Source organism: Bos indicus, chromosome 18, assembly GCF_029378745.1.
Source record: "Bos indicus isolate NIAB-ARS_2022 breed Sahiwal x Tharparkar chromosome 18, NIAB-ARS_B.indTharparkar_mat_pri_1.0, whole genome shotgun sequence".
Classification (NCBI taxonomy): domain Eukaryota; kingdom Metazoa; phylum Chordata; class Mammalia; order Artiodactyla; family Bovidae; genus Bos; species Bos indicus.
Window position 1 is genome coordinate 62,946,575 of NC_091777.1, and position 26,844 is coordinate 62,973,418.

Sequence of the window (26,844 nt, forward strand, 5' to 3'; positions counted from 1 at the left end):
CAGAGCCACGCGGGGGTGCTCCGGGGGAGGTTCTCCGCAGCCTCCTGTAGTCTGACCCACCCGTCTCCTCCCAGGTGAAGTGTGAGCATTACTGGCCTCTGGACGCCCAGCCCTTCACCCACGGGCACCTGCAGGTGACGCTGGTGGGGGAGGAGGTGGCGGAGAACTGGGCGGTCCGGAACCTGAAGCTCTGCCATGTAAGCCCCGCCCCCCTCGACTGGCAGTTCCTCCCCTGCGGCGGCCCCTCCCCAGAGCTCCCCCGGAAGTCGCGGTTTCCATCGCTCCCACCGGGGACCTCCGTGTGCCCCAGCGGTGCCCCCACCCATCAGAAACAGGCCCCGGACTGAGGTCCCCTGAACCCCTGCCTCTAGGTGCAACAGCAGAAGACTTTGCCGGTGCGTCAGTTCCACTACATGACCTGGCCAGACCACGGCGTGCCCCACTCCCCAGACCCCTTGCTGGCCTTCTGGAGAATGCTCCGGCAGTGGCTGGACCAGACGGTGGGGGGCGGGCCTCCGATCGTGCACTGCAGGTGAGGAGGGGCCGGACCCCGCCCTGCGCCTCAGAATCCGGCCCCTCGAGTCCTTAGGGGACTTGAGGAGGAGGCGGAGGAGACCAGGAAGGCATGCAGGAGATGGAGGCAGGAGGTGAAGGGGTAGTGGTGCAGGTTGCGAACGAGGATGAAGATGAAGGGATGGGAAAGGAGGGAAAAGAAATAAAGGAGGCGGCACGGGTGGGGAGGAAAGGGTGAAGGACAAGAGCAGGAAACGGCCAGAGGTCTTAAGAAACGTTTAAAACACCTCCTTGGGGAAACTCCCGGTTGTCCAATGGTTAGGACACAGTGCTTTCACTGCCAAGAGCCTGGTTCATTCCCTGGTGGGGGAGCTAAGACCCCACAAGTCTCACCGCTTGGCAAAATAATAATAATAAAATTAAAATGGTTCGTTTCATGTTTAAAGAAAAATGACTCGCTTGGGAGGTCATCTGCTCTGTATGAACCTCAGCTGGTCACTTCCTAGCTGAGAGTCCTGGGACAGTGGACTTCACCTCACTCAGCCACATTGCCCTGTCTGTAAAATGGACACACTCCACTGACAGTTCCTACTTCTGAGGGGTGGGAGAAGTGCACAGAGGACACGAGGCACCCAGGACGGGGCCTTACAGATAGAACTGTGAACAGTCATTAGTTACTACTTCCTACTTAAGCAACCCCCACTTATGCCGTAGCCTCCAGAATCAGATCAGATCAGATCAGTCACTCAGTTGTGTCCGACTCTTTGCGACCCCATGAATTGCAGCATGCCAGGCCTCCCTGTCCATCACCAACTCCCGGAGTTCACTCAGACTCACATCCATCGAGTCAGTGATGCCATCCAGCCATCTCATCCTCTGTCGTCCCCTTCTCCTCTTGCCCCCAATTCCTCCCAGCATCAGAGTCTTTTCCAATGAGTCAACTCTTTGCATGAGGTGGCCAAAGTACTGGAGTTTCAGCTTTAGCATCATTCCTTCCAAAGAAATCCCAGGGCTGATCTCCTTCAGAATGGACCAGTTGGATCTCCTTGCAGTCCAAGGGACTCTCAAGAGTCTTCTCCAACACCACAGTTCAAAAGCATCAATTCTTCTGTGCTCAGCCTTCCTCACAGTCCAACTCTCACATCCATACATGACCACAGGAAAAACCATAGCCTTGACTAGACGAACCTTTGTTGGCAAAGTAATGTCTCTGCTTTTGAATATGCTATCTAGGTTGGTCATAACTTTCCTTCCAAGGAGTAAGTGTCTTTTAATTTCAGGGCTGCAGTCACCATCTGCAGTGATTTTGGAGCCCAGAAAAATAAAGTCTGACACTGTTTCCACTGTTTCCCCATCTATCTCCCATGAAGTGATGAGACTGTATGCCATGATCTTCGTTTTCTAAATGTTGAGCTTTAAGCCAAATTTTCACTCTCCACTTTCACTTTCATCAAGAGGCTTTTTAGTTCCTCTTCACTTTCTGCCATACGGGTGGTGTCATCTGCATATCTGAGGTTATTGATATTTCTCCTGGCAATCTTGATTCCAGCTTGTGTTTCTTTCAGTCCAGCGTTTCTCATGATGTACTCTGCATATAAGTTAAATAAACAGGGTGACAATATACAGCCTTGACGAACTCCTTTTCCTATTTGGAACCAGTCTGTTGTTCCATGTCCAGTTCTAACTGTTGCTTCCTGACCTGCATACAAATTTCTCAAGAGGCAGATCAGGTGGTCTGGTATTCCCATCTCTTGAAGAATTTTCCACATTTTATTGTGATCCACACAGTCAAAGGCTTAGGCATAGTCAATAAAGCAGAAATAGATGCTTTTCTGGAACTCTCTTGCTTTTTCCATGATCCAGCGGATGTCGGCAATTTGATCTCTGGTTCCTCTGCCTTTTCTAAAACCAGCTTGAACATCAGGAAGTTCATGGTTCACATATTGCTGGAGCCTGGCTTGGAGAATTTTGAGCATTACTTTACTAGCATGTGAGATGAGTGCAATTGTGCAGTAGTTTGAGCATTCTTTGGCATTGCCTTTCTTTGGGATTGGAATGAAAACTGACCTTTTCCAGTCCTGTGGCCACTGCTGAGTTTTCCAAATTTGCTGGCGTATTGAGTGCAGCACTTTCACAGCATCATCTTTCAGGATTTGGAATAGCTCAACTGGAATTCCATCACCTCCACTAGCTTTGTTTGTAGTGATGCTTTCTAAGGCCCACTTGACTTCACATTCCAGGATGTCTGGCTCTAGGTCAGTGACCACACCATCGTGATTATCTGGGTCGTGAAGATAATTTTTGTACAGTTCTTCTGTGTATTCTTGCCACCTCTTCTTAATATCTTCTGCTTCTGTTAGGTCCATACCATTTCTGTCCTTTATTGAGCCCATCTTTGCATGAAATGTTCCTTTGGTATCTCTGATTTTCTTGAAGAGATCTCTAGTCTTTCCCATTCTGTTGTTTTCCTCTATTTCTTTGCACTGATCACTGAAGAAGGCTTTCTGATCTCTTCTTGCCATTCTTTGGAACTCTGCATTCAGATGCTTATATCTTTCCTTTTCTCCTTTGCTTTTCGCTTCTCTTCTTTTCACAGCTATTTGTAAGGCCTCCTCAGACAGCCATTTTGCTTTTTTACATTTCTTTTCCATGGGAATGGTCTTGATTCCTGTCTCCTGTACAATGTCAAGAACCTCATTCCATAGTTCATCAGGCACTCTATCTATCAGATCTAGGCCCTTAAATCTATTTCTCACTTCCACTGTATAATCATAAGGGATTTGATTTAGGTCATACCTGAATGGTCTAGTGGTTTTCCCTACTTTCTTCAATTTAAGTCTGAATTTGGCAATAAGAAGTTCATGGTCTGAGCCACAGTCAGCTCCTGGTCTTGTTTTTGTTGACTGTATAGAGCTTCTCCACCTTTGGCTGCAAAGAATATAATCAATCTGATTTCGGTGTTGACCATCTGGTGATGTCCATGTATAGAATCTTCTCTAGAATAGCCCTGCTAAATACCTGACCTCTGGGCACTCCAAAGATGGAGCCCTCCAGTCAGTGTGGCCTGACGCCTCCTTGTCCCTGCCTAGCGCCGGCGTGGGCCGCACAGGCACCCTCATTGCTTTGGATGTGCTGCTGCGGCAGCTGGAGTGTGAGGGTCTCGTGGGGCCCTTTGGTTACGTGAAGAAGATGCGGGAGAGCCGCCCACTGATGGTGCAGACTGAGGTGAGGGGGATCTCCGGGCTGGGCTGGGTGGGCGCGAGGGCAGGGAGAGCTGGCCCGAGGCTCAGGAGGGCGCCCCCCACCCTGCTCTGTTCCCAGGCCCAGTACGTGTTCCTGCACCAGTGCATCCTTCAGTTTCTGCAACAGTCAGCCACAGTGCGGGCTCAGAAGGGGGCCACCTACGAGAACCTGCTGATGGAGAATGGAGCTGCTACAGAGGCCTAAGCTGTGGGAGGGCTGAGACCCCTGCCCTTCTAGACACAGACTCTGCACCCCTGCTTCAGCCCAGATGTCTGGGCCCCTGGGACAGCTGAGGGCTGGGGTCCCAGACTCCCGGGCCCTGAAGGAAGAGAGGGGACCAGTAGCCTAGATTCCTACTTCCTGGAGAGGGGGTGAGCCTGGATCCTGGATTTCCAGTTCCTTGAAGAAGGAGAGGGATGGGGTCCAGGAGTCTCTGGTTTTTGTTTGAGGGAGGAGGAGAAGGTAGGGTCTCAAGGAAACAAGCTGAACTCTGAGGAAGAAAGAAAGTAACGAGGCTCCAGAATTCTGGCCACCTTAGGAATAAGGGTGGGCAGAGACCTGCCCACCTTTTACTCCAGAAACCAAATCAGTCTTCAAGAATCTGAGGTTTCCCCTTACCCTGGCACCTGTACATATTTTTTTCTTTTATCCCATAACTTATTAAATCACTATTTTCCCCAGAGACACCCGTCCCCACAGTGGATTTCTGGGTCTGGAAATAATATTGAGGTGGGTTCCTGATGTATAGGTACTGAGGCAAAGGTCCCAGGAAGATAGCTACAGGGATTCACAATTGGCACCTGAAAATGTAGGTTTGGACAGTTGAGTCTTTCCGAGAAGGCCCAGGGTGTGGGCAGTGTGGGCTCCGTGCCCTCAGCTAGGAGCATGGAGGCTTGCCTTCTGGGCCTGGCCCTAGGGGAACTTAGAGGGTGGAGTGAAGCCGATTTGCTGGTGAATTTCAGGCTTAGTCTCCTGTCTAGATATCTGAATACCCTGGCCTCCAGAGAGGGTCTTCTGGGTCCTAGAACCCGGTATCTTGGCGCCCGGTTCTGTGGGCAGCCGCGGAGTCTGAGGTGGAGAGAAGCGGGCTGGATGCCAGGATGGCTAGACTAGAAGGCAGAATATCCTCGGGACCAGGATAAATATCCGTGGGCGCCCTGGTGGTTCCAAGCTCGGGGGCTAGACGAGGGGCGGGGCGGCCTCTCCACCTACGGAACACGCAGGCGCGCGCGCACACACACACACACATACAGGCTCTCTCTCACACTCATATACGGAGGCACACACGCGCACACACCGGGGTGGCTCCATTCGGCCGCGCCCCCGCCCCGCAGCGCTCCGCGATCAGCACCGGGGACAGCGCCAGTCACCCGCGTGCGGGGGCGGGGTCCGGGCGGGGCCGGCTCCTCTGTGTCTCTCCGGAGGGTCCTGTCTAGCTGCCGCACAGGTAGGAGCCGCTGGGACCCCCTCCCCAAGCTCCATCCTCGTTCCCATCCGTAGAGAGATGCCGCGCGCGCGCGCGCGTTTGTGTGTGTGTGTGTAGTAGAGGGGATACCGGGGGAGACCAACAGATGGAGGGGGAGGGCTGGAGCCTGATTCGGAGAGAATGGGACTTAGAGACAGGTGTGGAAACAAAGAACCACAAGGAAGGGAGGCGCAGGCGTGGAGACAAAGAGCCACAAGAAAGGGAGGCGCAGGCGGGGGAGAGGGTGCAAGACCTCGGTAGACGGGGACCAGACAACAGGCAGAAGCCAGCCAACCCAGACTGGGGAGCGGCGGGCAGCCGGTGGGGAGATGGACAGAAATAGGGAAGGCGTCGGTTTGGAGAAGAATGGAGGCCCAAGCGGTCACGAGGACAGGTGTGAAGACAGAGTTCGGGGCGCACGGGCGAGACAAACAGGCTGAAAACGATGTGGGGGCCCAGCCAAGGCAGCAGGGCAGACGCCCGCCGCCCACATTCCCCGCAGGAGTAGGAGACGGAGGGCAGCCTGAGTCTTCACGTCCCGTTCAGGGGTAGGTGTGCAGGGAGGATCCAGCTGCGGGCGCGAGCACGGACCGGCAAGGCCGAGTCCTCCCCAGCTGCGCCTGTCTCGGGTGTCAGGGTCTGGGGTCCCAGGCGGAACAGGGCTCCGAACCCGCTCGCCCCACTGGGACTCCGCTTGTGTGCGTAAGCCCCGCCCGTTGTCTTAGCAACAGACCGTTGCCGGGGCAACCACCACTCCCTTCACCCCGCCCGAGCCAAGCCAACCGTTGCTCTGGGCAACCCGGTGCTCCGGTTCCCACGCCCGTCTTCGCCCACGACTGGTTCGGGCCATGGGGAAGGGCAAGAAAGGAGCAGAACTCATCGGGACTGGATTCCTCGGGGGCCTAAAGGAAGGGGGCATCCCTTTGGACGGGAACGTGCTCCTGGAACCCACGCCTAGCCTCCGCCCTCCCTAGCTGGAAGGATTAAACTACAACTCCCAGTATGCCTCGCGGCAGTCGATCGGTTCCCACACGGCCGCCCGCCCAGAGTGCCGATGGGAGTTGTAGTTCTTTGTTGTTCGGCGGGCTCAGTGGACTCATAGGGTGGGTGTGGGAGATAAGGCGTTTGGGTGCCTCCGCAGGAAGAACCATAAGACCTCGCCGTCATGTTCCCGGAGCCCCCAACACCCGGGCCTCCATCGCCCGACACGCCTCCTGACTCGAGTCGCATCAGCCACGGCCCCGGTGAGCGAGACCCGGGGCGGAGTGGAGGGAAAGCCTCGTAGGGATTCTCGGGGGCGGGATCCGGATCGGGTGTTTTCAGGCTGGTGGGCTGGAAAATGCGGGTGACGTCATAGTACGAATCCTGGATTGGAATCTAAATGAAATGAATAAGGAACAGGTTTGCAAAAAAATGAAGACCCACATCAAGGGTGTGGAATGGAATGGAACCTTGGATTGGTGAATTGGAAGGTCCACCTCTCCCTTCTTTTAAACATAGGGAGACTCGGGGAGAGGTTAAACCTTCTTAAAGCACAGGGGTTGAGCAGAAAAATTAGAATGAGGGTAGAAGAGGAGGTAGAACTAATAAGCAAGAAAATCCAGATGGTGTCAGCCTGCCATAAGGCTTCAGTTTTATATATGAGATGAGCTGGAAGGAAAACATGGGAATAAAATGGAATGGACATGGCTGGAGGGAAAACAAGGCCGGGATTTCAGCTAGCACATGGTCCAGGTCTGAATGACCGGGTTGCTTCTCCCGGCCTCAGTGTTTGCTGTTTCCATGCCCTCTGCAGTGCCCCCCTGGGCTCTGGCCACCATCGTGCTGGTCTCAGGCCTCCTCGTCTTCAGCTGCTGTTTCTGTCTCTACCGGAAGCGTTGTCGGAGGCGGATGGGCAAGAAGAGCCAGGCCCAAGCCCAGGTTCACCTTCAGGAAGTGAAGGAGCTGGGCCGGAGCTACATAGACAAGGTGTGGACTGACCCAGTCCTTCAGCCCTGGCCGTTTCTGTGCCCATGTTCCTCTCAATAGCCCAGCAGCTCCCCTGTGTGTCTAGCCCTAAAGTGGATCTGGGGCCCTGGAGATGAACCAGACATTCACAAGAACCTCCAATTAGATGGGGAAGTCAGACATTCACACAGACATTCACAACACAGGGCAGTATGTGCCACATTAGAGGCAGTATGGGGCATATGGGAGCACAGAGAAACCAACTAGCTGACAGCCCGGAGGGTCTGAGAAGGCTTCCCAGAGGTGATTTCTGTGTTGAGACCCAGAGGGACTCAGTTAACTGAGAGCAGAGAGAATGACATTCTACCTCAAAGGAAGAGCACGTGCTGAGGCTTGGAGTCCAGATCCTGAGGGATATTTGGAGAACAAACTCAGCTTTCACAATAGCTGGGATATAGCATAAAGGTATACTGTGCTATAGGCTTCCCAGTGGCGCCAGTGTTAAAGAACCTGTCTGCCAATACAGTAGACATAAGAGACATGGGTTTGATACCTGGGTTGGGAAGATCCCCTGGAGGAGGGCACAGCAACCCACTCCAGTATTCTTGCCTGGAGAATCCCGTGGATGGAGGAGCCTGATGGGCTACAGTCCATGGGGTTACAAAGAGTCGGACACCATTGAAGCGACTTAGCACACATGCATATATTCTGTGTTTGAGGGTGAAGCTTCTAAAGAGCTCAGTGGTACCCACGTAATGAAGGGAACTGGGAGCCACAGAAGTTTTGAGCGAGAGAGGGACAAGATCACATGGGCTTTAAGATGAATCCCCTGGAACCCACTGGAGGACAGATCTGGGACGAGGAGACAAAGGAGGAGGTTGTAGGGCAGTCCGGAGAGGTTGATGCAAACATGAGTAGAAGAGGCCATTGGCGCGGAAAGCTACAGGTCCAGGTATCTGAACACTATACCTCTGAATGCAGAGCGGAATGAGGCTCTCCTGGGAGCCAGAGAGTCCTAGGTTTCCAACCCAGAGTAACCGGCTCTGTGACCTTGAAAAATTTACTGTCTCTGAGCCTCGAGGTCGTAGTCCATAACTAGTGTTTCCTCTCCTCCCTTTTCAACAAATAGCTGTTATAATTATCACCAGTAAGGGATGCCCTTTAGGGTCCTGGTGTTCAGTCTCCAGCCCTCTCTCCTAAAGCCGGTAGCTCCAAACCCCGTCAGCATCAGAATCACTTTGGGTGCTTGATGAAATGCAAGTCCTGGATCTTGCACCAGACTTACTGAGTCAGAATCTCTGAAGTGAAGGCATTCTACCACACTACCACTACTACTATTCACATTGCATTTAGAAAATCAGTGACTAGAAGTCTTCGGACTTCGTTGTGCTAGTTTAGAATGGCAAACATGCGCTAGATGTGCCATTTTCCCTCCATGTTTTTCCGTCCAAGATCACTAATCAACGTGGCAATTTGGACCATCACCCCAATACATCCGTTAACGTGGGAACTAAAATCTGCGTCCATCCTGTAGGCAGCGAGACGCTGTCAGCGCTTGTTCTTTTAGTCTAGGCATGACAAACACACTGCCTGTGCGTCACCGCATGTGTGCTACCGGTAGCAGACATCACTAATCAAACACTGACCAGCATACCACCTTGTGTGTTGCCATGGCGCGTCGCCGCCCGTGGCAGACATCACTAGTCAAACACCGACTCTGCTTAGCTTGCAAACGTTCAGGTTTAGCCAGAGGGTTCTGTGAGTCTGTCTCCCTTGGCTTCGGGGCCTGGAGGACACCACTGTCAGGCGAGGAGTTCACCTGCCCTTGCCCCTGGCTCCCTAAGGTGCAGCCAGAAGTGGAGGAGCTGGAGCCGACGCCCTCGGGGCCAGGGCAGCAGGTGGCTGAGAAGAATGAACTAGGACGACTGCAGTACTCACTGGACTATGATTTCCAGACTGGTCAGGTGGGTGTGGAGACGGAGGGAAGCTTTGGACGGGAGGGCGCCGGGAGTTCTAGTCCCTTATTGGAGGAGGTTCCAGAAGGGAAGCTGAGACTAGGGTCCTCTCATCACTGTCCAGCTGCTGGTGGGCATCGTGCAAGCTGAGGGACTGGCAGCCTTGGACATAGGTGGCTCCTCTGATCCCTACGTGCGGGTCTACCTGCTGCCAGACAAACGGAGGCGGCACGAGACCAGGGTGCATCGGCAGACGCTGAACCCTCACTTTGGGGAGACTTTTGCCTTCAAGGTGAGCTCGTGGCCTCAGGGCTCCGTGCCCGGCAGCCCGTCCCCAGTCTAGAACACTGGCGCCCCAGTCCCTTCAGCTTTTACTGGTGGCAGCTACCACCAGCTCTGTGGACTATTCCACTGGACCCTGTGCTGTCCCTTCGAGAGCAGTGCTGGCCCCTGGACTGCTCCGCTGGCCCTTGGGCTGTCCGATTTGGGCTCCATGGACACCCCCGACTCTTCCTTTGGCCCCTCACTGCCCACACTCACCGCTTTCCACGTGGATGTGTTGCGCCTCACTTTGTGCTTTCTTTGCTCCCGCCCCTCACCCAGGTCCCCTACGTGGAGCTGGGGGGCCGGATCCTGGTCATGGCGGTGTACGACTTCGACCGCTTCTCCCGCAACGACGCCATCGGGGAGGTGCGAGTCCCCATGAGCTCCGTGGACTTGGGGCGGCCAGTGCTGGCCTGGCGCGAGCTGCAGGCGGCGCCTCGCGAGGAGGTGAGCGCTCGTGGCCACGCCCCCCCGGCTGGGCCCTCCCACCCCAGGCCCGGGCCAATCAGAGCACAGGCGTCCGGGTGGGGGCGGGGCTCGTTCCGGACCGTACCATTCCGAGCCGAGGGGGCGGGAAGGAAGGTAGCAGAGGGGCTGCGGGCGGATCCCGGGCTCCGGGGACCGGTTCCTCTTTCCCTCTCAGCAGGAGAAACTAGGAGACATCTGCTTCTCCCTCCGCTATGTCCCCACGGCCGGGAAGCTCACCGTCATCGTCCTGGAGGCCAAAAACCTGAAGAAGATGGACGTGGGGGGACTGTCAGGTGTGCGGGAAGCCGCAAACGACGGCGGTGTTGGGCGGAGCCGGGTCGCAGACTTAGGCTCCCGCAGTTTCTGGGTCCCCGGTCTCACCGGGGGGAGGAAGGTCCAGGCCGCCGTGGACGATTTAGATTCGATTTGGGCACAGAGAGAGGGGGGCCTGAGGGGTCCGTGGGCTGTCTCTATCTTGAAGAAGAGCCTCGGGCATTCTTCCTGGACTCAGCAGAGTGAGGGGAGCTGTAAGATTCCTCCTCCCTCCCCCCAGATCCGTATGTCAAGGTCCACCTGCTGCAGGGCGGCAAAAAGGTGCGGAAGAAGAAAACCACCATCAAGAAGAACACTCTGAACCCCTATTACAACGAGGCCTTCAGCTTTGAAGTGCCCTGTGACCAGGTCCAGGTGAGGGCACACCTACCCACCGCCCCTGCCAGAGCAGCCTTTCCCCTGAGTCCCAGGTCCTTAGAAACCCCCGTTGCTAAGGGAGGAGAGCCTCCTTAGCAACCCCTGGGAGCCAAGTCTTGGGGGTCTAATTGTGTTCTCAGTCTCAGTTTCCCCCATGAGGACCAGGAAGCCCCGCCCACCCAAGCAAGACGGGATGCCCAGCGCCCGTAGGAGTTCTGGATACTGAGAAAAAGAGATCCGCAACCCTAAGGCCAGGCCCACCCACCCATTTAACAGTCTTGAAGATGTGCCCCCATTAGGACCCTGCACCCTAAGGAGCCTCTGAGCAACAGAGGTCCTGAGGGTTTATCTGCTTTAAAACCTGGTGGCAGGAAGACTCCAGGGCACTCCTGTAAGCATCCAGCAGGGCCCTCACACCCTCCCTCTCCCAGCTCCAGAGGAAGCCTTAGCCCAGGCACCTATGGAGGCTCCCCAGAACTCAGGGAGGGGGTCTCCTTAGCAATGATAACTGAGTCCCTCCGTGTGCGTTGTTACCCCACTTTCTGTCTCCTCTTCCTCCCCTGCCCAACCCAGAAGGTGCAGGTGGAGCTGACTGTGCTGGACTATGACAAGCTGGGCAAGAACGAGGCCATCGGGAGGGTGGCTGTAGGGGCAGCGGCCGGGGGGGCTGGCCTGCGGCACTGGGCAGACATGCTGGCCAACCCCCGGCGGCCCATCGCCCAGTGGCACTCGCTGCGGCCCCCTGACCGAGTGAGGCCGCCGCCAGCACCCTGATGCCCACCCTCAAGCCCCTGACCCCAGGCCCCTGCCCAAAGCCACGCCCATGCCCACCTTTAAGGCCAACACTCCCCACTCTACCCGTTCCTGCCTTCTCCCCCACCATTATGCCAATCATGATAACTTGCCAACTCCCCCGATACAGCACATACCCAGAAGCCCCAGGGGCCCCTGGGAAAAGGGAGGCAATCTGGCCTCCCCCGATCCCAGGGTCCCGCCCTCTGCTTTGACAATCAGTGATCCCAGCCTACTATCCCCGTGGCTCCCAGTGCCCCTTTCCTGCACAGGATCACCCACTCCTGTCCCCAGTCTGATTCCTGCACCACTCCTGGGACCAAATAAATACTCAGCAACTTTGCTGGCCTGGACCGAATCTCCTTGATGGGGGTGCACAGGGGTGGGGGCTGGGAACCCAAGAGGGGCCCTCCAGGGGCGGGATCACACAAGGGCGAGGACAGGGCTGCCCATCCTGGAAATACACACAGAAACTCACCCACCCACTCACCACCCCTTCATCCATCCACCCTGTCACCAACCCACTCTCCCATTCACTTCTTCATCGGTTCATTCACTCAGCCCTCAAAGCTTGTTTCCTCATCTGAAAAAATCGTGATAATGGTAATACCTACCACATGTTTGCTCTGAGGAGTCAGTGAGAATTCATTTAGTTATTCAGGAATTTATCTGTTCCCTTGCCCATGATTTATGTAGATTTTCATACCCATGTTTCCCTCCCTTTTTTCCCCCTTCCTTTCATCATCTAGGGTGCAGTTTCAATCTCTGGTCAGGGAACTAAGATCTCAGAAGGCATGTGTCATCAGTCAGTCAGTTCAGTTGCTCAGTCGTGTCCGACTCTTTGTGACCCCAAGGACTGCAGCATGCCAGGCGTCCCTGTCCATCACCAACTCCCGGAGGCTACTCAAACTTATGTCCATCGAGTCAGTGATGCCATCCAACCATCTCATCCTCTGTCTTCCCCTTCTTCTCCCGCCTCCAATCTTTCCCAGCATCAGGGGCTTTCCCAATGAGTCAGTTCTTCACATACGGTGGCCAAAATGCGCCCCCCCCCCAAAAAAAAAAAATGAGACACAGCCAAGAGCCAGATCACTGGGATTGTATGTACCTGCAGTGAGGACCCTCAGGAGGTTTTAGAGGGAAGTGGCATGCTTGGTCTACTTTTAAGGAGTCTCTGGCTCCTCTGTGGAGGAAGTGTTTTGGAGAGTGGTGGTGATGAGGATGAAAGGCAGTAAGCCTCGCTGGAGAAAGTCAGCATCTGGGGCTCCAGTGGGCTGAGGGACTAGAACCCCGGAGGGACTCAATCATCATTTCCTTCCCAGCGCCCAGGACTGTCCTCACCAGGCAGACAGACCCCCATTCAGTCCACCACTCGTCTGCTGACTTCATGTTACCATTCCCACTTTACAGAGAGGGAAATGGAGGCATGGAAAGGGTGACTGACTTGTCTAAATTCATGCACCTGGGTGAGGAGAGGAGGCAGAGAGCTAGCGCTCCGTGGGTGCTGTTCCCTGAGCTGAGTGGTGGGGATGATCTAGAGACGTGTCTCACTTGAGTCCCTGACCTTGTGGGAGTCAACTCATTGCATCGAATTGCAAGGGGGATTCTCAACCACTGGGCCACCAGGGAAGCCCTTACTGCAATTTTTAAAGAAAAATCCAAACTAATGCAAAAAAGAAATCCAAGACGGAAAAATATTAAAAAATTAATGGCAGGATCTGACCCTTCACTTGGGTCTCTCTGCACTAGTCTAATCCTGATCCTGTTGTAATAAAGCTTTATTTACAAAAGTAGATAGCCTGTGGTCATAGCTTGCCAATTTCATGTCTTAAACGACTGCATTAAAATAGCATTTTCTTCCTACAGGTACAATAGTTGTAACTAACCTTGAGACCATTGATAATAGTAAAATAAACTAGGAAGTGGTGAATTTTGAGTATGCTTACTTTTATTTAATGTATTTTACTGAATTTAAATTTTAGTAATTAATTTAGTAAAACTAATTTTTAGTAATGATTGTGTGTAACAACCAGGTCACAAAGTTCCCTAAAATTTAGCAACCAGGGGCCAGTGCTAGCTGGTCCCAGCACTTGGCTGTGTTTCCACCTGGTAAGAAAAGTCCTGTGTGGTAGAGCCAGGGTGAGAGCGAAAATGGGGACACAGAAGTGTACAGTTTGAGGTCTGCTGCTGCTGCTGCTAAGTCGCTTCAGTCGTGTCCGACTCTGTGCGACCCCAAAGACAGCAGCCCACCAGGCTCCCCCGTCCCTTGGATTCTCAAGGCAAGAACACTGGAGTGGGTTGCCATTTCATTCTCCAATGCATGAAAGTGAAGAGTGAAAGTGAAGTCGCTCAGTCGCGTCCGACTCTTAGCGACCCCATGGACTGCAGCCTACCAGGCTCCTCTGTCCGTGGGATTTTCCAGGTAAAAGTACTGGAGTGGGGTGCCATTGCCTTCTCCGAGTTTGAGGTCTAGTTCACCTCATTTTAACTTGGGTTTATGAAGATTCGGTTCCGTTCTGTCTAAATGTTGGATCGGTCCAGGCCTTCTACTTCAATAAATTTGGACCGCCCCAGGCTCCGTCCCAGCCTCTCCTGGCCCCGCCCCTTCGCCAGCTCTGTTGTCATGACGACCGCGTCCTCAAGCCCTCAAGCCCACAAGCCCGGGTGGTCGTCCGTCAGCGCTTCCATTGGCCAAAAGTTTGCATCCGGCAGGTCTCGCTCACTCTCATTGGCCAGTTGATCGCGGCGGTGCCAACCCGCACACTCCCATTGGCCGAATGGTTGAAAAGGGCGGGGACTATGGGCAGCAGTTGAGGAGGGCCCTTCGGACCTTAGCGCAGCCCCGAGCGGGGAGGGAGGGGGTGTCTCGGGTTATTTGGAAAGATAAAGGTGAGGCGGGTGTGGAAGGGGCGAGAAGTCGGGGCAGGTGCGAGGGGAACGGGTGGGCAACGGAGACTCGATGTTTGGGGATTCCCAGGTTGTCCGGACCGCACGGCGATGACTACACCGGCAGGCTCGGGCACGGGCTTTGGCTCTGTGTCCTGGTGGGGCCTGTCCCCGGCAGTGGACCTGCAGGCTGAGAGTGAGCCCCCCGCTCAGGATCACAAATCTTGCGACGCAGCCGCTGCCTTCACAGCCTGGCAGACAGCGCGCTAACGTTCTCGGGGGCTCCAAGGGCGCCCTCCGCCCAGTGGGCAGCCTAGATGCCTCTGTGGACTCCAAGTTCCGGAACGCTTAGAGGCACAGCTCCGGTTGAAACCGAGGCCAGGGGTCCAAGTCCTGCTGAGGGTGGCTGCAGGGGACGCTCTCCAGGCCGCAAACTCCAGCCTGCTATCATCTTATCAGGTCCTCCTGTGGATCCAGATTCGCAGGCCGAAACAGAGCATGAGACCCCCGAGCTAAATGTCCTGCTGTTGGGTTCAGTGGATGGGCGGCACCTGCTACGGACCTTGGCCCGGGCAGCTCTCTGGCCTCGAAGGAGGTTCCATGTGAGCTGGGATTATGGGGTCTTGGAAGGAGGAGGATGAAGATGAGAGCCCAGTTTCCTGAGTCCTTGAGGGAGGAGGGAGCTGGGGACCCAGACTCCTAGGTCCTGGGGAAGGATGGGGCTGGAGTTGGGGGCTCCTGGGTTGAAGTGGGGAAGTGTCTAAAGATGGGGCCTCCTGAGTAGTGACGGAGAGGAGGGTTCTGAGTGCCCACGTTTCTGTGATTGAAAGAGCGGGACTGGTGCACGAGCCTCCGGGGTCCTGTGGGAGGAGGGGGCTGAGGTTTCCCACTCCTGGGTCTGTTGGGAGCCAGGGACCCAGATCTCAGAATTGTTCTTCCCTGCCCGTCCTTTTAGTTTTATGTGCTGGAGAATAATCTGGAAGCTGTAGCCCGACACATACTGATCTTCAGCCTAGCCCTGGAGGATCCTGAGAAGATGGGGCTGCAAGGTCAGCAAAGATCCAGGCCATCTGGCCCCCAGCCCCTTCCCCCTTCCTGCAGGAGTTCTAGCATTTCAATGGTGAAATTAAGCACGATGCACATTGTTTCCTATTCCATCACTTGCTCACTCACTTGGTAGCCCTGTCAGCTTCAGCTCTTCCTACCTTTGAAATGGGGCTAAAAAGAATGCTTCCGAGAATCATTCAGAGAATTCCAGGAGATAATCCACATAAAACTCTCAGAACTGTGCGTAACACAGTGTAAGCATTCAAAACCTCCTGATGAGGGAGAAGCCCAAAAGAGATCCAGGGACTTCCTGAGAGGTCATGAGTCCCCCGGATGTGGGGACCATTTGGCTGAGCTGAACTCTGTCCTGCCTAAAGCCTCCCTCAGGCCTGAGTCTCCCCTAGTGAGAGGTATGAACCCCAGGGAATCTGCCTGGAGGAGGCATCCTTGGAAGTGAGACTATAACAAGGAAAGGAGGAGGAGGATTTGGGTGGGAAATTGACTTGTTTTCCAGTAACAAAAACTTCAGCTTGGTGCCTAGAGCCAATTGTTCCCCCCTAGACTCAGGCAGGCTGTGTTCAAATTCTGACTCTGCTTGCTGTGTGACCTTGGGCTAGTGTCTATCCCTTTCTGGGCTTCTGTTTCTACATTTATAAAATGAAGATCCTAAAAGTTCTTCTGCCATAGAATTCTTAATAAGGGTTTAATGAAAAAAAAAATGCATGGCTCCTGGCTTATGATATAGACTCCACACATATTAGCGATTATTGTTACCATGATTAAGGATGGTAGGTGTCATTAACAGCCCAGGGCTTTCAGAAGACATTGCACAGATTTCTTAATGCACCTTGTAAAGGCTCTTAAACTAGAACTTATCTAACCAAACTAAAAGTATATCGTTCTCTCTTATAAGGTTCTTAAACAACTAAAATGAAACTATATGTTGATATCGATATATATTGTGTATACAACTAAAGGTAAATAGTTCTGTCTTAGTCGCTCTGCTGCTGCTGCTGCTGCTGCTGCTGCTAAGTTGCTTCAGTCGTGTCCGACTCTGTGCGACCCCATAGATGGCAGCCCACCAGGTTCCCCCGTCCCTGGGATTCTCCAGGCAAGAACACTGGAGTGGGTTGCCATTTCCTTCTCCAATGCATGAAAGTGAAAAGTGAAAGTGAAGTCGCTCAGTCGTGTCTGACTCTTAGCGACCCCACTGGACTGTAGCTCACCAGGCTCCTCCGTCCGTGGGATTTTCCAGGCTAGAGTACAGTACTGGAGTGGGGTGCCATTGCCTTCTCCAGTCTTAGTCGTGTCCAACTCTTTGCAACCCTGTGGACTGTAGCCTGCCAGGCTCCTGTGTCTATGGGATTTCCCAAGCAGGAATATTGGACGGGGTTGCCATTCCCTTCTCCAGGGGATCTTCCTGATCCAGGGATCGAACCTTGGTCTCCTGTATTAGCAGGCAGATTCTTTCCTGCTGAGCCACCGGGGAAGCCCTAGTTCTGTCTTACAGGATTCTGCTAACACACATAAATCTTCATCTCCATCTCTATATAACCTTTCCTTTTTTTTTTTTTTAATCTTTCCTTTTGTAAGTCAAGAGAAACTTAAGCAGGAAATTCAGGATTGGGGTTACCTGCGGGGCGGGGGGTTGGTAGGAATAGGCGAGGAGACCCAGGTGAGGTGTAAATTACTCTTCATGTTTTAGCTTTTGGGATGGGTGGGGGACTTGCCTGGGTCCGCCATGTTCATTACACGACTATGGAAGAATACCATCTCTATAAAGTGGCGTCGCCGTCACGGATCTCACGTGTGGACTCACCCCTCGGCTCCCTCCATTATTTTCTCCCTACTCCCGGCAGAGAGGAGCGAGACCTTCCTGGAGGTGTGGGGGAACGCGCTGCTGCGCCCCCCGGTGGCCGCCTTCGTGCGCGCCCAGGCCGGCCGCCTGGCTCACCTGGTGCCGGAACCTGACCGCCTGGCGGAGCAGCTGCCTTGGCTCAGCCTGGGCGCCCTCAAGGTGCCTCTGCGCGGCCTCCGACAGTCCCCGCCCGGGACCCGGGTGGCGGCCGGGCCGTCCAACAGGGTCTGCGTGGATGGAGCGGCCTGAGGGCTCCCGGGCTCCCACCGGGTCATATGGCCCAGGGGGTGGCCTCTGCTCTCAGAGCCTCGGTCCCTTCAGCGGAGAGCCGCGAGAATCGTTTCCCACGCCCCGCGGGGGAAGGGAGGGTCGGGGGGAGACGCCACGGTCCCTGCAGCCCCCTCTCCCTCGTTCTCCCCCACACCGGCCTGGCCGCGCAGTTCCGCGAACGCGACGCCCTGGAGGCCGTGTTCCGTTTCTGGGCCGGAGGGGAGAAGGGGCCGGAGGCTTTCCCCATGAGCCGCCTGTGGGACTCGAGGCTGCGCCAGTACCTGGGCTCCCGGTACGACGCCCGGCACGGCGTCAGCGACTGGGACCTGCATATGAAGCTGCACGACCGCGGGGTGAGGGCTGGGGGGCGGGGCTGGGGTCCCGGGTCCTGGGGGTGGGGGAGGAAGGGCTGGGGTCCCCTGTCCTAGGGGTGGAGGAGGCGGGACTGGGGTCCCCTGTCCTGGGGGTGGGGGAGGAAGGGCTGGGGTCCCCTGTCCTAGGGGTGGAGGAGGCGGGACTGGGGTCCCCTGTCCTGGGGGTGGGGGAGGAAGGGCTGGGGTCCCCTGTCCTAGGGGTGGAGGAGGAAGGGCTGGGGTCCCGGTCCTGGGGGTGGAGGAAGCGAGGCTAGGGTCTCGGGTCCTGGGGGTGGAGAAGGCGGGGCTGGGGCCTGTAAGTTTCACAGAGGCCTCTTTCCTCGCTCCCCGCTCCCTCCAGGCCCGAGTCATCCACACCCGCGAGTTCAGGCGCTGGAGGGACACGGGCGTCGCCTTTGAACTCAGAGACTCCAGCGCCTATCACGTGCCCAACCGGACCCTGGCGTCCGGTCGCCTCCTGAGCCACGTGCGTGCTCCCTGGCTGCTGCTGATTCTAGAGGCTGGGGAGCCCCACAATCCGAGTTCCCCAACATTATCCTCTCTCCCTGCTTTCCCAGCGCGGGGAGCGCGTGGCAGCGCGCGGGTATTGGGGGGACATCGCCACGGGGCCCTTCGTGGCCTTCGGCATCGAAGCGGACGACGAGACCCTCCTGAGGACCAGCAACGGGCAGCCGGTCAAGGTTTGAGGCTGGAGGTGCTGGGGCCCGAGAGGGTACGCAAGGCCCCGCCCTGCCGCCCGGGCCCCGCCCCCGCCTTCAGGGCCCCACCCCCGACGCCTGGGCCCCGCCCCTGCAGCCCAGGCCCCGCCCCCGCCCCTTGCAGCCCGGGGCCTTGCAGCCCGGGGCCTTGCAGCCCGGGGCCTTGCAGCCCGGGGCCTTGCAGCCCGGGGCCTTGCAGCCCGGGGCCTTGCAGCCCGGGGCCCCGCCCCTCGCTACGTCCACGTGACAGCCCCACCCCTCTACTTCCCAGGCCCAGTCTGGAAATCTAAGTGCGTCCGCCAGATGCCTTCTCTGGGGGTGGGGGCGTGGGAAGGGGAGCGTTCTTTAGGCATCTCCAGTGCCACCGCGGCCCCGCGGTCCTAGCTCAGCGTCTGGCCACGCCCCTTCTACCCCCAAAGACCGCATGCGAGATCACCGAGCACAATGTGGCGGAGCTCTTCCGAGAGATGGCCGCGTGGGGGCACCCGAGAGCCGCCGAGGGGGACCCGGAGCAGGTGCAGGGCGGCGCGGAGGGAAGCTCGGAGCCCGGTAAGCCGCGGACCGGGGCTGTTCCCTTGAGGTGGCAAGCGGGGCTGGGGCGCTCACATCTGGGGGAGAGCGGGACCCGGACCCTCGTCCCAGGCTTCAGGCTCCGGGTATTTGAAGTCCAAGCATGGATCGGTTCGGTGTCTAAAGCCTGGACAAGTGACCTCCCCTTCCCGACATCCGGTCTGTTTTTCACTCTTCTCTTTGAATTTCTCTCCCTTTTCCAACTCTTGACACCATTCATACCATTCTGAATTCCAGTAGCAGAATTAGCAGAATTATGATCCCACGTGCAGATATTCAAGAGGCTGAGAACATTTTAACGAGCTTCTAGGTTTCAGATTATACCGTTGGAGAATCCCCCGACCCCAAATCTGGTCGTGCCTCCGTCTACCCATTACCTAGGTTGGCCCTCCCGGGTGAATTAATGACTTGTGTGGCTATGGGTCACCCACTCTCTTTTCTCCTCGTGAATCTCAGTTGCCTAGTCTGTAAAATGGGTTTCTGCCTGCCAGGCCAGTCTTCCCAGAAGTTTCCAGGGATCTACCCAAGAGAAAGGATGACAAAAGGCCTGAAGACGGACGAGGAGAGTCATCTCCAAGCTTCGAGTGTCTGCCTAACCCTGCCAGTCTTCCCTTCCCCAGCAGCCCCTGCCCCGGAGCCCTTCACTGTCCACTTCCTGTCCCTCGATTCTGCCCACACCCTCCACCACAAGAGCTGCTACATGGGACAGTTCCAGCTCCTCTACGTGGCCTGTGGGTAAGAGGACCTGGGAGGCGCCCAGGTCTTCCTCACCCAACCCCTCCTCCCTCAGACCCAGGAATCCAGGCCCCCAGACCCTCCTCTATCAGTGTCCAGGTCCCCAGCCTCCCTTCTTCACTCAGAACCTCCAAGTCCGAGCCTCAGCCTTCCCCTTTTCTCTCCGCAGGATGGTCCATCTTCTCAGCGCAGAGCTGGGGGCCTGCGTGGCCCCCGGAGGACGCCTGATTGTCGAATTAGCCCAGTGAGCCAGCAGAGGGCAGGGCGGGCAACTTTCAGGCCGGGGGCGGAAAGCGGGGCCCCCTAACCCGCCGCTTCCTGGTTCCAGGTTCCTAGTGGACCTGCGGCAGGAGCAGCTGCAGGCGTTCTCCAGCCGGGTCGGGGAGCTAGCACAAGCGGCTGGATTCGCCCCACAGTCCGGGGGCAAGCCCTCGGACACCTTCGCGCGCTTCTACAAGGCAGGGGACTCAGCTCCGGGCCATGAGGACCCAGCTGTGGAATCTGGGACTCCGCCCCCTGAAGTCCTGGCCCCGCCCCTTGAGGCAACCGACCCGCCCTCTGAGGACAGGACCCAGCCCCTTGAATCGGGGAACCCACCCTCTGAACCCCTCAAACTGACCTCAGAGTCTCAGGCTTCACTCTTGGAGGCTTCAGTTCCGCCCACAGGGAGTCAGGCCCCCAAATCAGAGAATCAGACTGTTCCTCCAGAAACCAAATACCCCATCCCCGACATCTAACCTCCGGTCATAGAATGAGAACACGCCTCTAGAATACTCAGTCACACTCTCAGCAGTCTCACTCGGCGCCAGAGGTGTCGCTAGCATTTCGGATTCCATTCCTGGGATTCTATATTTATTCCTAGAATTCTAGACTGTTCTCTTGAGTTCTGTCTTTCACGCCCAGACTCTGAAAACAGCCTGGAGATCTGGCCTTGGGGCTCTGCTCAGGCCCTCTGCGTGGTCCCCTTGACTCCAGGCGTCCCATTCCTGACTGGGGGCTGGGGGTGTCGCCTCTCACAGGCTGGTCTACCCTCAGGTGGTCCAAGTAAAGAGAACCAAGAACTCTTCTCCAGGTGTCTGTGTCTTTCCTGTCTGTCTCCAAGAATAGGAGAGGGAGGGGATGTGGGGGGTGAGCAAGAGGTGAATTTTTATGTGCTACCTGCTGAAGCATATTAAAAAGCAGAGACATTACTTTGACAACAAAGGTCCGTCAAGTTAAGGCTATGGTTTTTCCAGTAGTCATGTATGGATGTGAGAGTTGAACTATAAAGAAAGCTGAGTGCTGAAGAATTGATGCTTTTGAACTGTGGTGTTGGAGAAGACTCTTGAGAGTCCCTTGGACTGCAAGGAGATCCAACCAGTCCATCCTAAAGGAAATCAGTCCTGAATATTCTTTGAAAGGATTGATGTTGAAGCTGAAAATCCAATACTTTGGCCACCTGATGCTAAGAGCTGACTCATTTGAAAAGATCCTGATGCTGTGAAAGATTGAAGGTGGGAGGAGAAGGGGACGACAGAGGATGAGATGGTTGGATGGCATCACCAACTCAATGGGCATGAGTTGTGTAAACTCCGGGAGTTGGTGATGGACTGGTGTGCTGCAGTCCATGGGGTCGCAGAGTCGGACACGACTGAATGAATGAACTGCTGAAAGCCTGGGCACACCCCACACGTGTATCCTCAAGTAAATCAGCAAACTTTACTGATTGGGTAACAGGTTTGGGGCACTGAAACTGAGCATAACACGGTGAAGAAGTTCCAGTCCTCAAGGAGACTGCAATTTAGTGAAGGGGCAGGGCCTAGACTCCTGGGTCTGAGGGAGAAGGGGTGGGGGGTCTGGACCCCCAGGTCTGAGGGAGAAGGGGCGGGGGACCTGGATCCCCAGGTCTGAGGGAGGAGGGGCTGGGGGCCTGAACCCCTGGGTCTGAGGGAGAAGGGGCTGGATTCCCAGGCCGCCAAGGTGAAGGGGTGATCCAGCTGGAGCATGGCCCGCCCCACCCCTCACGCGCCCCGTTATCTCGAATCCTGGGCAGGGAGAGGAGGGGGCAGCAGTATATTTAGTCTCCGTCCTCGCCCTTTATCTCAGTGTCCTCAGTGAGGTTGGAGCAGACCGGACGAGACAAGTCCCAGGGGCCTTCAAGGTCACTCCGGACGCTCCCTCCCTGACCGTCCAAGAGCTCCTTGCCCCCAGGGTTCTGCCTCTCTCAGCTCCTGGCCTGAGACCCAGCATGGCGGACCGGTGAGTGAGGACTGGTAACCTGGGCTCCTGAGGCCGGAGGCGGGTGGGGGGTTATCTCCCGGGTCCCTGTGAGGGGTGAGAGTTGTGAGCCTGGACTCCGGTCTGAGAAGAGAGGTAAGGACAGGAAACCCGGGTGTCCGAATGAGGTGGGAGTTTGGGACTCCAAACCCTAGGAGCCGAGAATGGGGAGCTGGTAGGCCGGATCTGTGGTCAGAAGGGCCTATGGGGTCCCTTGGGACACAGACTAGACAGGACCCAGGCCCACCAGTAACCCCCTTTCCTGGTTTCTCTCCCTCCAGGAGCGGCGGCAGTACGGTGAGAGCGGGCGTGGGCTGGCCCCGCGTGCCCGGGGAGGGGACTGCGGGAAGGGCTCTGGGGATAGAGACTGCAGCCCGGAAGATGGGACGGAGACGGGTTGCGGGGGGGTTCCCGTGGTCACTCAGCTCCGTTCCCCCAACCCCAGGCAGGGGACACGGTCCCCGCGCCCCCTCCTGTCCGACGCCGCTCGTCTGCCAACTACCGCGCCTACGCTACGGAGCCGCACGCCAAGGTGAGGTCGGGGGCCAGCGAGGGCGCGGGGCCGGTCGGGGGGGCTCGCAGGGTCTGGATTGAGGTTCTTAGGGCACCGGCGTCCTGGGGAGGCGGGGCGGAGCCAGGGCCCTCACGGGACTTCGGTTGTGGGCGGAGCCCAAGAGGAGGAAGGCTTTCATGGGACGGGCTTAGCAGAGGGCCGGCGTCTGATTGGTGCGAGCTTGCCTATGGGCGGAGTCCCGCCGTCTCTGGACCAGAGATCGCTTAGAGACGGTGGGCGGAGCCTATCTACAGGCCCCAGATTGGTGGATGGGGATGAGGGGCGTGGCTTCCCGCGGGCTGGAGTTGGAGAGAGACCTGACTTGAGGGGGCGGGGCTCTGATGCTCCTCCCGCCGTCCTCCTTCGAATCTTCCTCCCTCATCCTTCCTTGCTGTCTTACCCCGGCAGAAAAAGTCTAAGATCTCCGCCTCAAGGAAACTGCAGCTGAAGGTGCGGATGAGCCCGGGGGAAGGCTAGGTGTCTTCAGGGGGCGGGTCTTGGATGTTGGGGTGGGGCTTCGGGTGAGCGACTGGGCGGGACCTGAAAAGTTTGGCGGGAAGGTGGCCCTGCCAGGGAGGTCTGGGGCCTGGGAATGATGGACATCAAGCTGGAGGGGGCAGGTCTCTGGAAGCCGGCCTGGGATTAGAGGGCAGGGCCCGATGAGGGTGACTACCCCGCAGCGTCCTCATCCCAATACTGGGCCGCGGTTCCCGGCACCCCCTCCCTAGACCCTGATGCTGCAGATTGCAAAGCAGGAACTGGAGCGGGAGGCTGAGGAGCGGCGAGGAGAGAAGGGGCGCGCTCTGAGCACACGGTGCCAGCCTCTGGAGTTGGCCGGGCTGGGCTTCGCGGAGCTCCAGGTACTGGTTCTAACCAGGGACTCCGTCCCAGCCTGGGCTCCCAGGTTCCTAGTGTCCGATCTTGCGTCCCCTGGGACTCAGGGGTATACTTACCGATGCCCCCACTCTTCCCAGGACGTTCGTGTCCAATTTGCCAATCCTCACCCTTAGGAGTTCAGAAATGTGGCCTGCAGCTGCCTACAACCTCAAAACCCAGAGACTGGTTCCTCCAGCCCAACTCCAGTCCAGATTCTCAGAACCTCTGACTCTAAAGTTCCCCAGGGTCTGGCTTCGATCTACTCCTCCAGGTCCCCAACCCCTCCTCCCTCAGACCCAGGAGTCCAAACCCCTGGGTTTTCTCCTCACTACACACACCGCATTCCTCCACCAGGACTTGTGCCGACAGCTCCACGCTCGTGTGGACAAGGTGGATGAGGAGAGATACGACGTGGAGGCGAAAGTCACTAAGAACATCACTGAGGTGGGAGGCACTGGGCCGCCTGTGTCCCTTCGGGGTAGGGTGGGATGCCTCAGGCTCTGGTCTCAGCCTGGCCCCTTGCAGCTGCTTACAGCTGCAGACACCAGGAAACGCAGGACAACTCTGTGAACCTGGCAGGGAGGGGCCAGAAGGATGAGCACAATAGGTCAGCTGCTGAGTCGCTTCAGTCGTGTCCGACTCTGTGTGACCCCATAGACGGCAGCCCACCAGGCTCCCCCGTCCCTGGGATTCTCCAGACAAGAACACTGGAGTGGGTTGCCATTTCCTTCTCCAATGCATGAAAGTGAAAAGTGAAAGTGAAGGGTCAGGGATGAGCACAAAAGCCAGGAGGGGACAAAGTAGGAAATATGTTTGTGAACATTTGTGGCTGGAGCCTCAAGTGTTGGTAAGTCAGCTCAAGTGTGGGCCAGGGACCTGTGAGATGAGTGTAGCTGGACTGGGATGTGTCGGTGGTTTTCCGAGATGAGGCTGAGGCAAATTGGGGATCCAATTACAGGATGGGGAGCTTGGATTTCATCCTGAAGGTAGTAGAGGCCTGAACTAGGGAGAGCCTGGCTAGGGATAGGAGAGAAGTGTAGGGTGGAGAAGTGAGGCAAGGAGGAAGAGGAGGGGGGTCTCCATCTCCCTTTATGGCTTTGCCCAGATTGCAGATCTGAACCAGAAGATCTTTGACCTTCGGGGCAAGTTTAAGCGGCCCACTCTGCGTAGAGTGCGGATCTCTGCAGATGCCATGATGCAGGCACTGCTGGGTGCCAGGGCTAAGGAGACCTTAGACCTGAGGGCCCACCTCAAGCAGGTGAAGAAGGAGGACACGGAGAAGGTGAGTGTGGCTCGGTCCAGGAAAGGGGGTGCTTAGGGGAGGAGGTGAAAGTGAAGTCGCTCAGTCGTGTCCAACTCTTTGCGACCCCATGGACTGTAGCCCACCAGGCTCCTCTGTCCATGGGATTTTCCAGGCAAGAATACTGGAGTGGGTTGCCATTTCCTTCTCCAGGAGATCTTCCTGACCCAGGGATTGAACCTGGGTCTCCTGCATTATAGGCAGACACTACCATCTGAGCCACCAGGGAAGTCCCAGGGGAGGAGGTAGTGGGCAGCAATCCTAGGACCCAGCCTGAGGGTGAAGGGTCCTCCGCAGGAAGTCTAGGAGGGGTACAGGAAATGCAAGAGTAAGACAGGATGTAGAAGAGAAAGACAGGAAGTGCATTAGAGAGAATGGAAGTGACAAGGAATCAGGAAGTGCATGAGGGAGACAGGAAGTATATGAGTGAGAGAGCAAGTGCAGGAGGGAGACAGGAAGTGCAGGAGGGAGACAGGAAATCCAAGGGGAGATAGGAAGTGCAGGAGGGTGACAGGAAGTGCAGGAGGGAGACAGGAAGTACAGGAGGGAGACAGGAAGTGGGGCATATTGGAAAAGATTGTCTGAGGGGATAAGACGTATTCCAGAACTAGACCCTGCAATGGGCATCTGGAACAAGTGACCCAGCAGGCAGGAGGGCAAGTGGAGGCTACCAGGAAGACACACTAACCTCTGACCCCCCCCCACCAGGAAAACCGAGAGGTGGGAGACTGGCGCAAGAACATTGACGCGTTGAGTGGAATGGAAGGCCGCAAGAAGAAGTTTGAGGGCTGAGCTGACTGCCCTCTGCCTTGACCCTGGCCTCGAGGATGACCCCGAGGAATAAAGCTTCTCTCTGAGTTGAGGGTGGCTGTCTATCTACTCCTGGGGGCAGGGCGGGCGGTTAGGTGTGGGAGAGGCTGGAGAACTCGGGGTAGGAGCGGCACAAGAGCACAGCAGGAGCAGAGTTGAGTCTCCATGTGCGAGGACACAGAGGTGCCGAGACCAAGGAGACCAAGGCCCGGAGACATACCCGGAGGCACAGACAGACGGAGTCAGCGGCACGGCCAGAGAGAGGCAGGCAGAGACCCAAAGGCACAGGAAGAAGTGCACAGAAAGAGGGAACAGAAAGACAGATGTACACAGTGAGACAGTGATGGGCTTACCTTGGAAGAGAGAAATAAGGACGCGCAGAGAGAGACACAAAGAGACCACACACACACACACACACACACACAAGAGCTAGGAAGCTAAAGACAGACACACAGCTAAAGACACAAGGGGTTTCCCCGCTGGTCCAGTGGCTAACACGCTGTGCCCTCAATGAAGAGCACCCAGGTTCAATCCCTGGCCAGGGGACTAGATCCCACATGCCACAACTAAGACTCAGGGCAGTCATATAAATAAATAAGTGTTAAAAGAAGAAGACAGGAACTGAGTCACAGACAAGCACAGGGAGACCTGGGGACACAGACACCCACAGACAGACACTACGAGAGGCTGGAGTGCAGAGACACCCAGAGAAACGCAGAGAGAAGAACCGGCAGACAGAGTGAAGAATTCAGAGACAAAGAGGTGTGGAGAGAGGCGGAAGAGAGCCCCAGAGTCAACCCCCAAGAAACGGGGAGACAGAGGCACTGAGAAGCCCAGAGGAGTGAAGAACCCCTAGAGTTCAAGGGGAGACAGAGGCACTGAGAAGCCCAGAGGAGTGAAGAACCCCTAGAGTTCAAGGGGAGACAGAGGCACTGAGAAGCCCAGAGCAGTGAAGAACCCCTAGAGTTCAAGGTCGCGGCTCCCCTGGGAAGGGGAGGGGGATACCAAAAGAGATCAGTGTCAGATGGAGATGGGGGGTGAGGTCCCGCAGAGCCTGACACCGCCCTCCCCCACCCCCTCACACACCTGCTGCCCTGTTTTAGTGCCTGTTGTCACCAGAGTGGAATCCCGGTGGCAGACAAAGGGGTGGGGGTGGGGAGGGGGGACAGAAAGACGGACGGAGACAGAGGTGGGGAGAAGCTGAGACGGACCCA

At 56.5% G+C, this 26,844-nt stretch overlaps 4 protein-coding genes and 1 long non-coding RNA gene across 12 annotated transcripts in view; 4 read left to right on the top strand and 1 right to left on the bottom strand.

Annotated features, from left to right (window-relative positions):
* PTPRH (protein tyrosine phosphatase receptor type H) overlaps nucleotides 1-4,440 on the top strand; it is a 21,764-nt gene extending 17,324 nt beyond the window's left edge. For all 3 annotated transcript variants that reach the window (XM_070771747.1, XM_070771745.1, XM_070771746.1), the window contains 4 exons: nucleotides 75-197; nucleotides 372-532; nucleotides 3,603-3,738; nucleotides 3,835-4,440. In XM_070771747.1, coding sequence (XP_070627848.1) covers nucleotides 75-197; nucleotides 372-532; nucleotides 3,603-3,738; nucleotides 3,835-3,960 — 546 coding nt within the window. In that variant the 3' untranslated portion in view covers nucleotides 3,961-4,440. The remainder of the gene's footprint in view (nucleotides 1-74; nucleotides 198-371; nucleotides 533-3,602; nucleotides 3,739-3,834) is intronic.
* The window catches only part of LOC139177209 (uncharacterized), a 23,982-nt gene extending 14,221 nt beyond the window's left edge, over nucleotides 1-9,761 (bottom strand). Inside the window, exon 1 of the long non-coding RNA XR_011561708.1 lies at nucleotides 9,664-9,761. This is a non-coding gene — a long non-coding RNA (uncharacterized lncRNA). The remainder of the gene's footprint in view (nucleotides 1-9,663) is intronic.
* On the top strand, nucleotides 5,015-11,739 carry SYT5 (synaptotagmin 5). 2 transcript variants are annotated; one of them, XM_019980104.2, is made up of 9 exons: nucleotides 5,015-5,203; nucleotides 6,363-6,465; nucleotides 7,017-7,189; nucleotides 9,013-9,132; nucleotides 9,248-9,415; nucleotides 9,727-9,894; nucleotides 10,094-10,208; nucleotides 10,469-10,602; nucleotides 11,179-11,739. In XM_019980104.2, exons 2-9 carry the CDS (start codon nucleotides 6,387-6,389, stop codon nucleotides 11,377-11,379), a joined length of 1,158 nt encoding a protein of 385 aa, XP_019835663.1. In that variant the 5' UTR covers nucleotides 5,015-5,203; nucleotides 6,363-6,386; the 3' UTR covers nucleotides 11,380-11,739. The 2 variants fall into 2 exon arrangements, with proteins under 2 accessions (XP_019835663.1, XP_019835662.1); XM_019980103.2 differs by having other exon boundaries at nucleotides 5,016-5,203; nucleotides 10,091-10,208.
* A 2,448-nt stretch (nucleotides 11,740-14,187) lies between these two features.
* On the top strand, nucleotides 14,188-20,901 carry DNAAF3 (dynein axonemal assembly factor 3). 5 transcript variants are annotated; one of them, XM_070771758.1, is made up of 12 exons: nucleotides 14,188-14,286; nucleotides 14,375-14,479; nucleotides 14,743-14,885; nucleotides 15,239-15,332; nucleotides 17,190-17,347; nucleotides 17,629-17,811; nucleotides 18,173-18,298; nucleotides 18,390-18,512; nucleotides 18,950-19,079; nucleotides 19,592-19,835; nucleotides 20,005-20,079; nucleotides 20,164-20,901. In XM_070771758.1, exons 2-12 carry the CDS (start codon nucleotides 14,395-14,397, stop codon nucleotides 20,570-20,572), a joined length of 1,770 nt encoding a protein of 589 aa, XP_070627859.1. In that variant the 5' UTR covers nucleotides 14,188-14,286; nucleotides 14,375-14,394; the 3' UTR covers nucleotides 20,573-20,901. The 5 variants fall into 5 exon arrangements, with proteins under 5 accessions (XP_070627859.1, XP_070627862.1, XP_070627858.1 ...); XM_070771761.1 differs by having other exon boundaries at nucleotides 19,721-19,835; XM_070771757.1 differs by lacking the exons at nucleotides 14,188-14,286; nucleotides 14,375-14,479 and having other exon boundaries at nucleotides 14,483-14,885.
* A 1,161-nt stretch (nucleotides 20,902-22,062) lies between these two features.
* On the top strand, nucleotides 22,063-25,612 carry TNNI3 (troponin I3, cardiac type). The gene is made up of 8 exons (XM_070770259.1): nucleotides 22,063-22,073; nucleotides 22,373-22,388; nucleotides 22,537-22,623; nucleotides 23,053-23,094; nucleotides 23,373-23,504; nucleotides 23,815-23,964; nucleotides 24,626-24,802; nucleotides 25,529-25,612. Exons 1-8 carry the CDS (start codon nucleotides 22,063-22,065, stop codon nucleotides 25,610-25,612), a joined length of 699 nt encoding a protein of 232 aa, XP_070626360.1.
* The last annotated feature ends 1,232 nt before the right edge of the window (nucleotides 25,613-26,844 follow it).

Coding starts and splice junctions, on each gene's coding strand:
- SYT5 (XM_019980103.2), top strand. CDS start 6,387: ATGTTCCCGGAGCCCCCAACACCCGGGCCTCCATCGCCCGACACGCCT. Junction 6,466..7,016: donor TCGCATCAGCCACGGCCCCG/GTGAGCGAGACC, acceptor TGCCCTCTGCAG/TGCCCCCCTGGGCTCTGGCC. Junction 7,190..9,012: donor GCCGGAGCTACATAGACAAG/GTGTGGACTGAC, acceptor TGGCTCCCTAAG/GTGCAGCCAGAAGTGGAGGA.
- DNAAF3 (XM_070771757.1), top strand. CDS start 14,601: ATGCCTCTGTGGACTCCAAGTTCCGGAACGCTTAGAGGCACAGCTCCG. Junction 18,513..18,949: donor GCAACGGGCAGCCGGTCAAG/GTTTGAGGCTGG, acceptor CTACCCCCAAAG/ACCGCATGCGAGATCACCGA. Junction 19,836..20,004: donor CTCCTCTACGTGGCCTGTGG/GTAAGAGGACCT, acceptor TTCTCTCCGCAG/GATGGTCCATCTTCTCAGCG.
- TNNI3 (XM_070770259.1), top strand. Junction 22,624..23,052: donor CTACGGAGCCGCACGCCAAG/GTGAGGTCGGGG, acceptor TTACCCCGGCAG/AAAAAGTCTAAGATCTCCGC. Junction 23,505..23,814: donor TGGGCTTCGCGGAGCTCCAG/GTACTGGTTCTA, acceptor CTCCTCCCTCAG/ACCCAGGAGTCCAAACCCCT.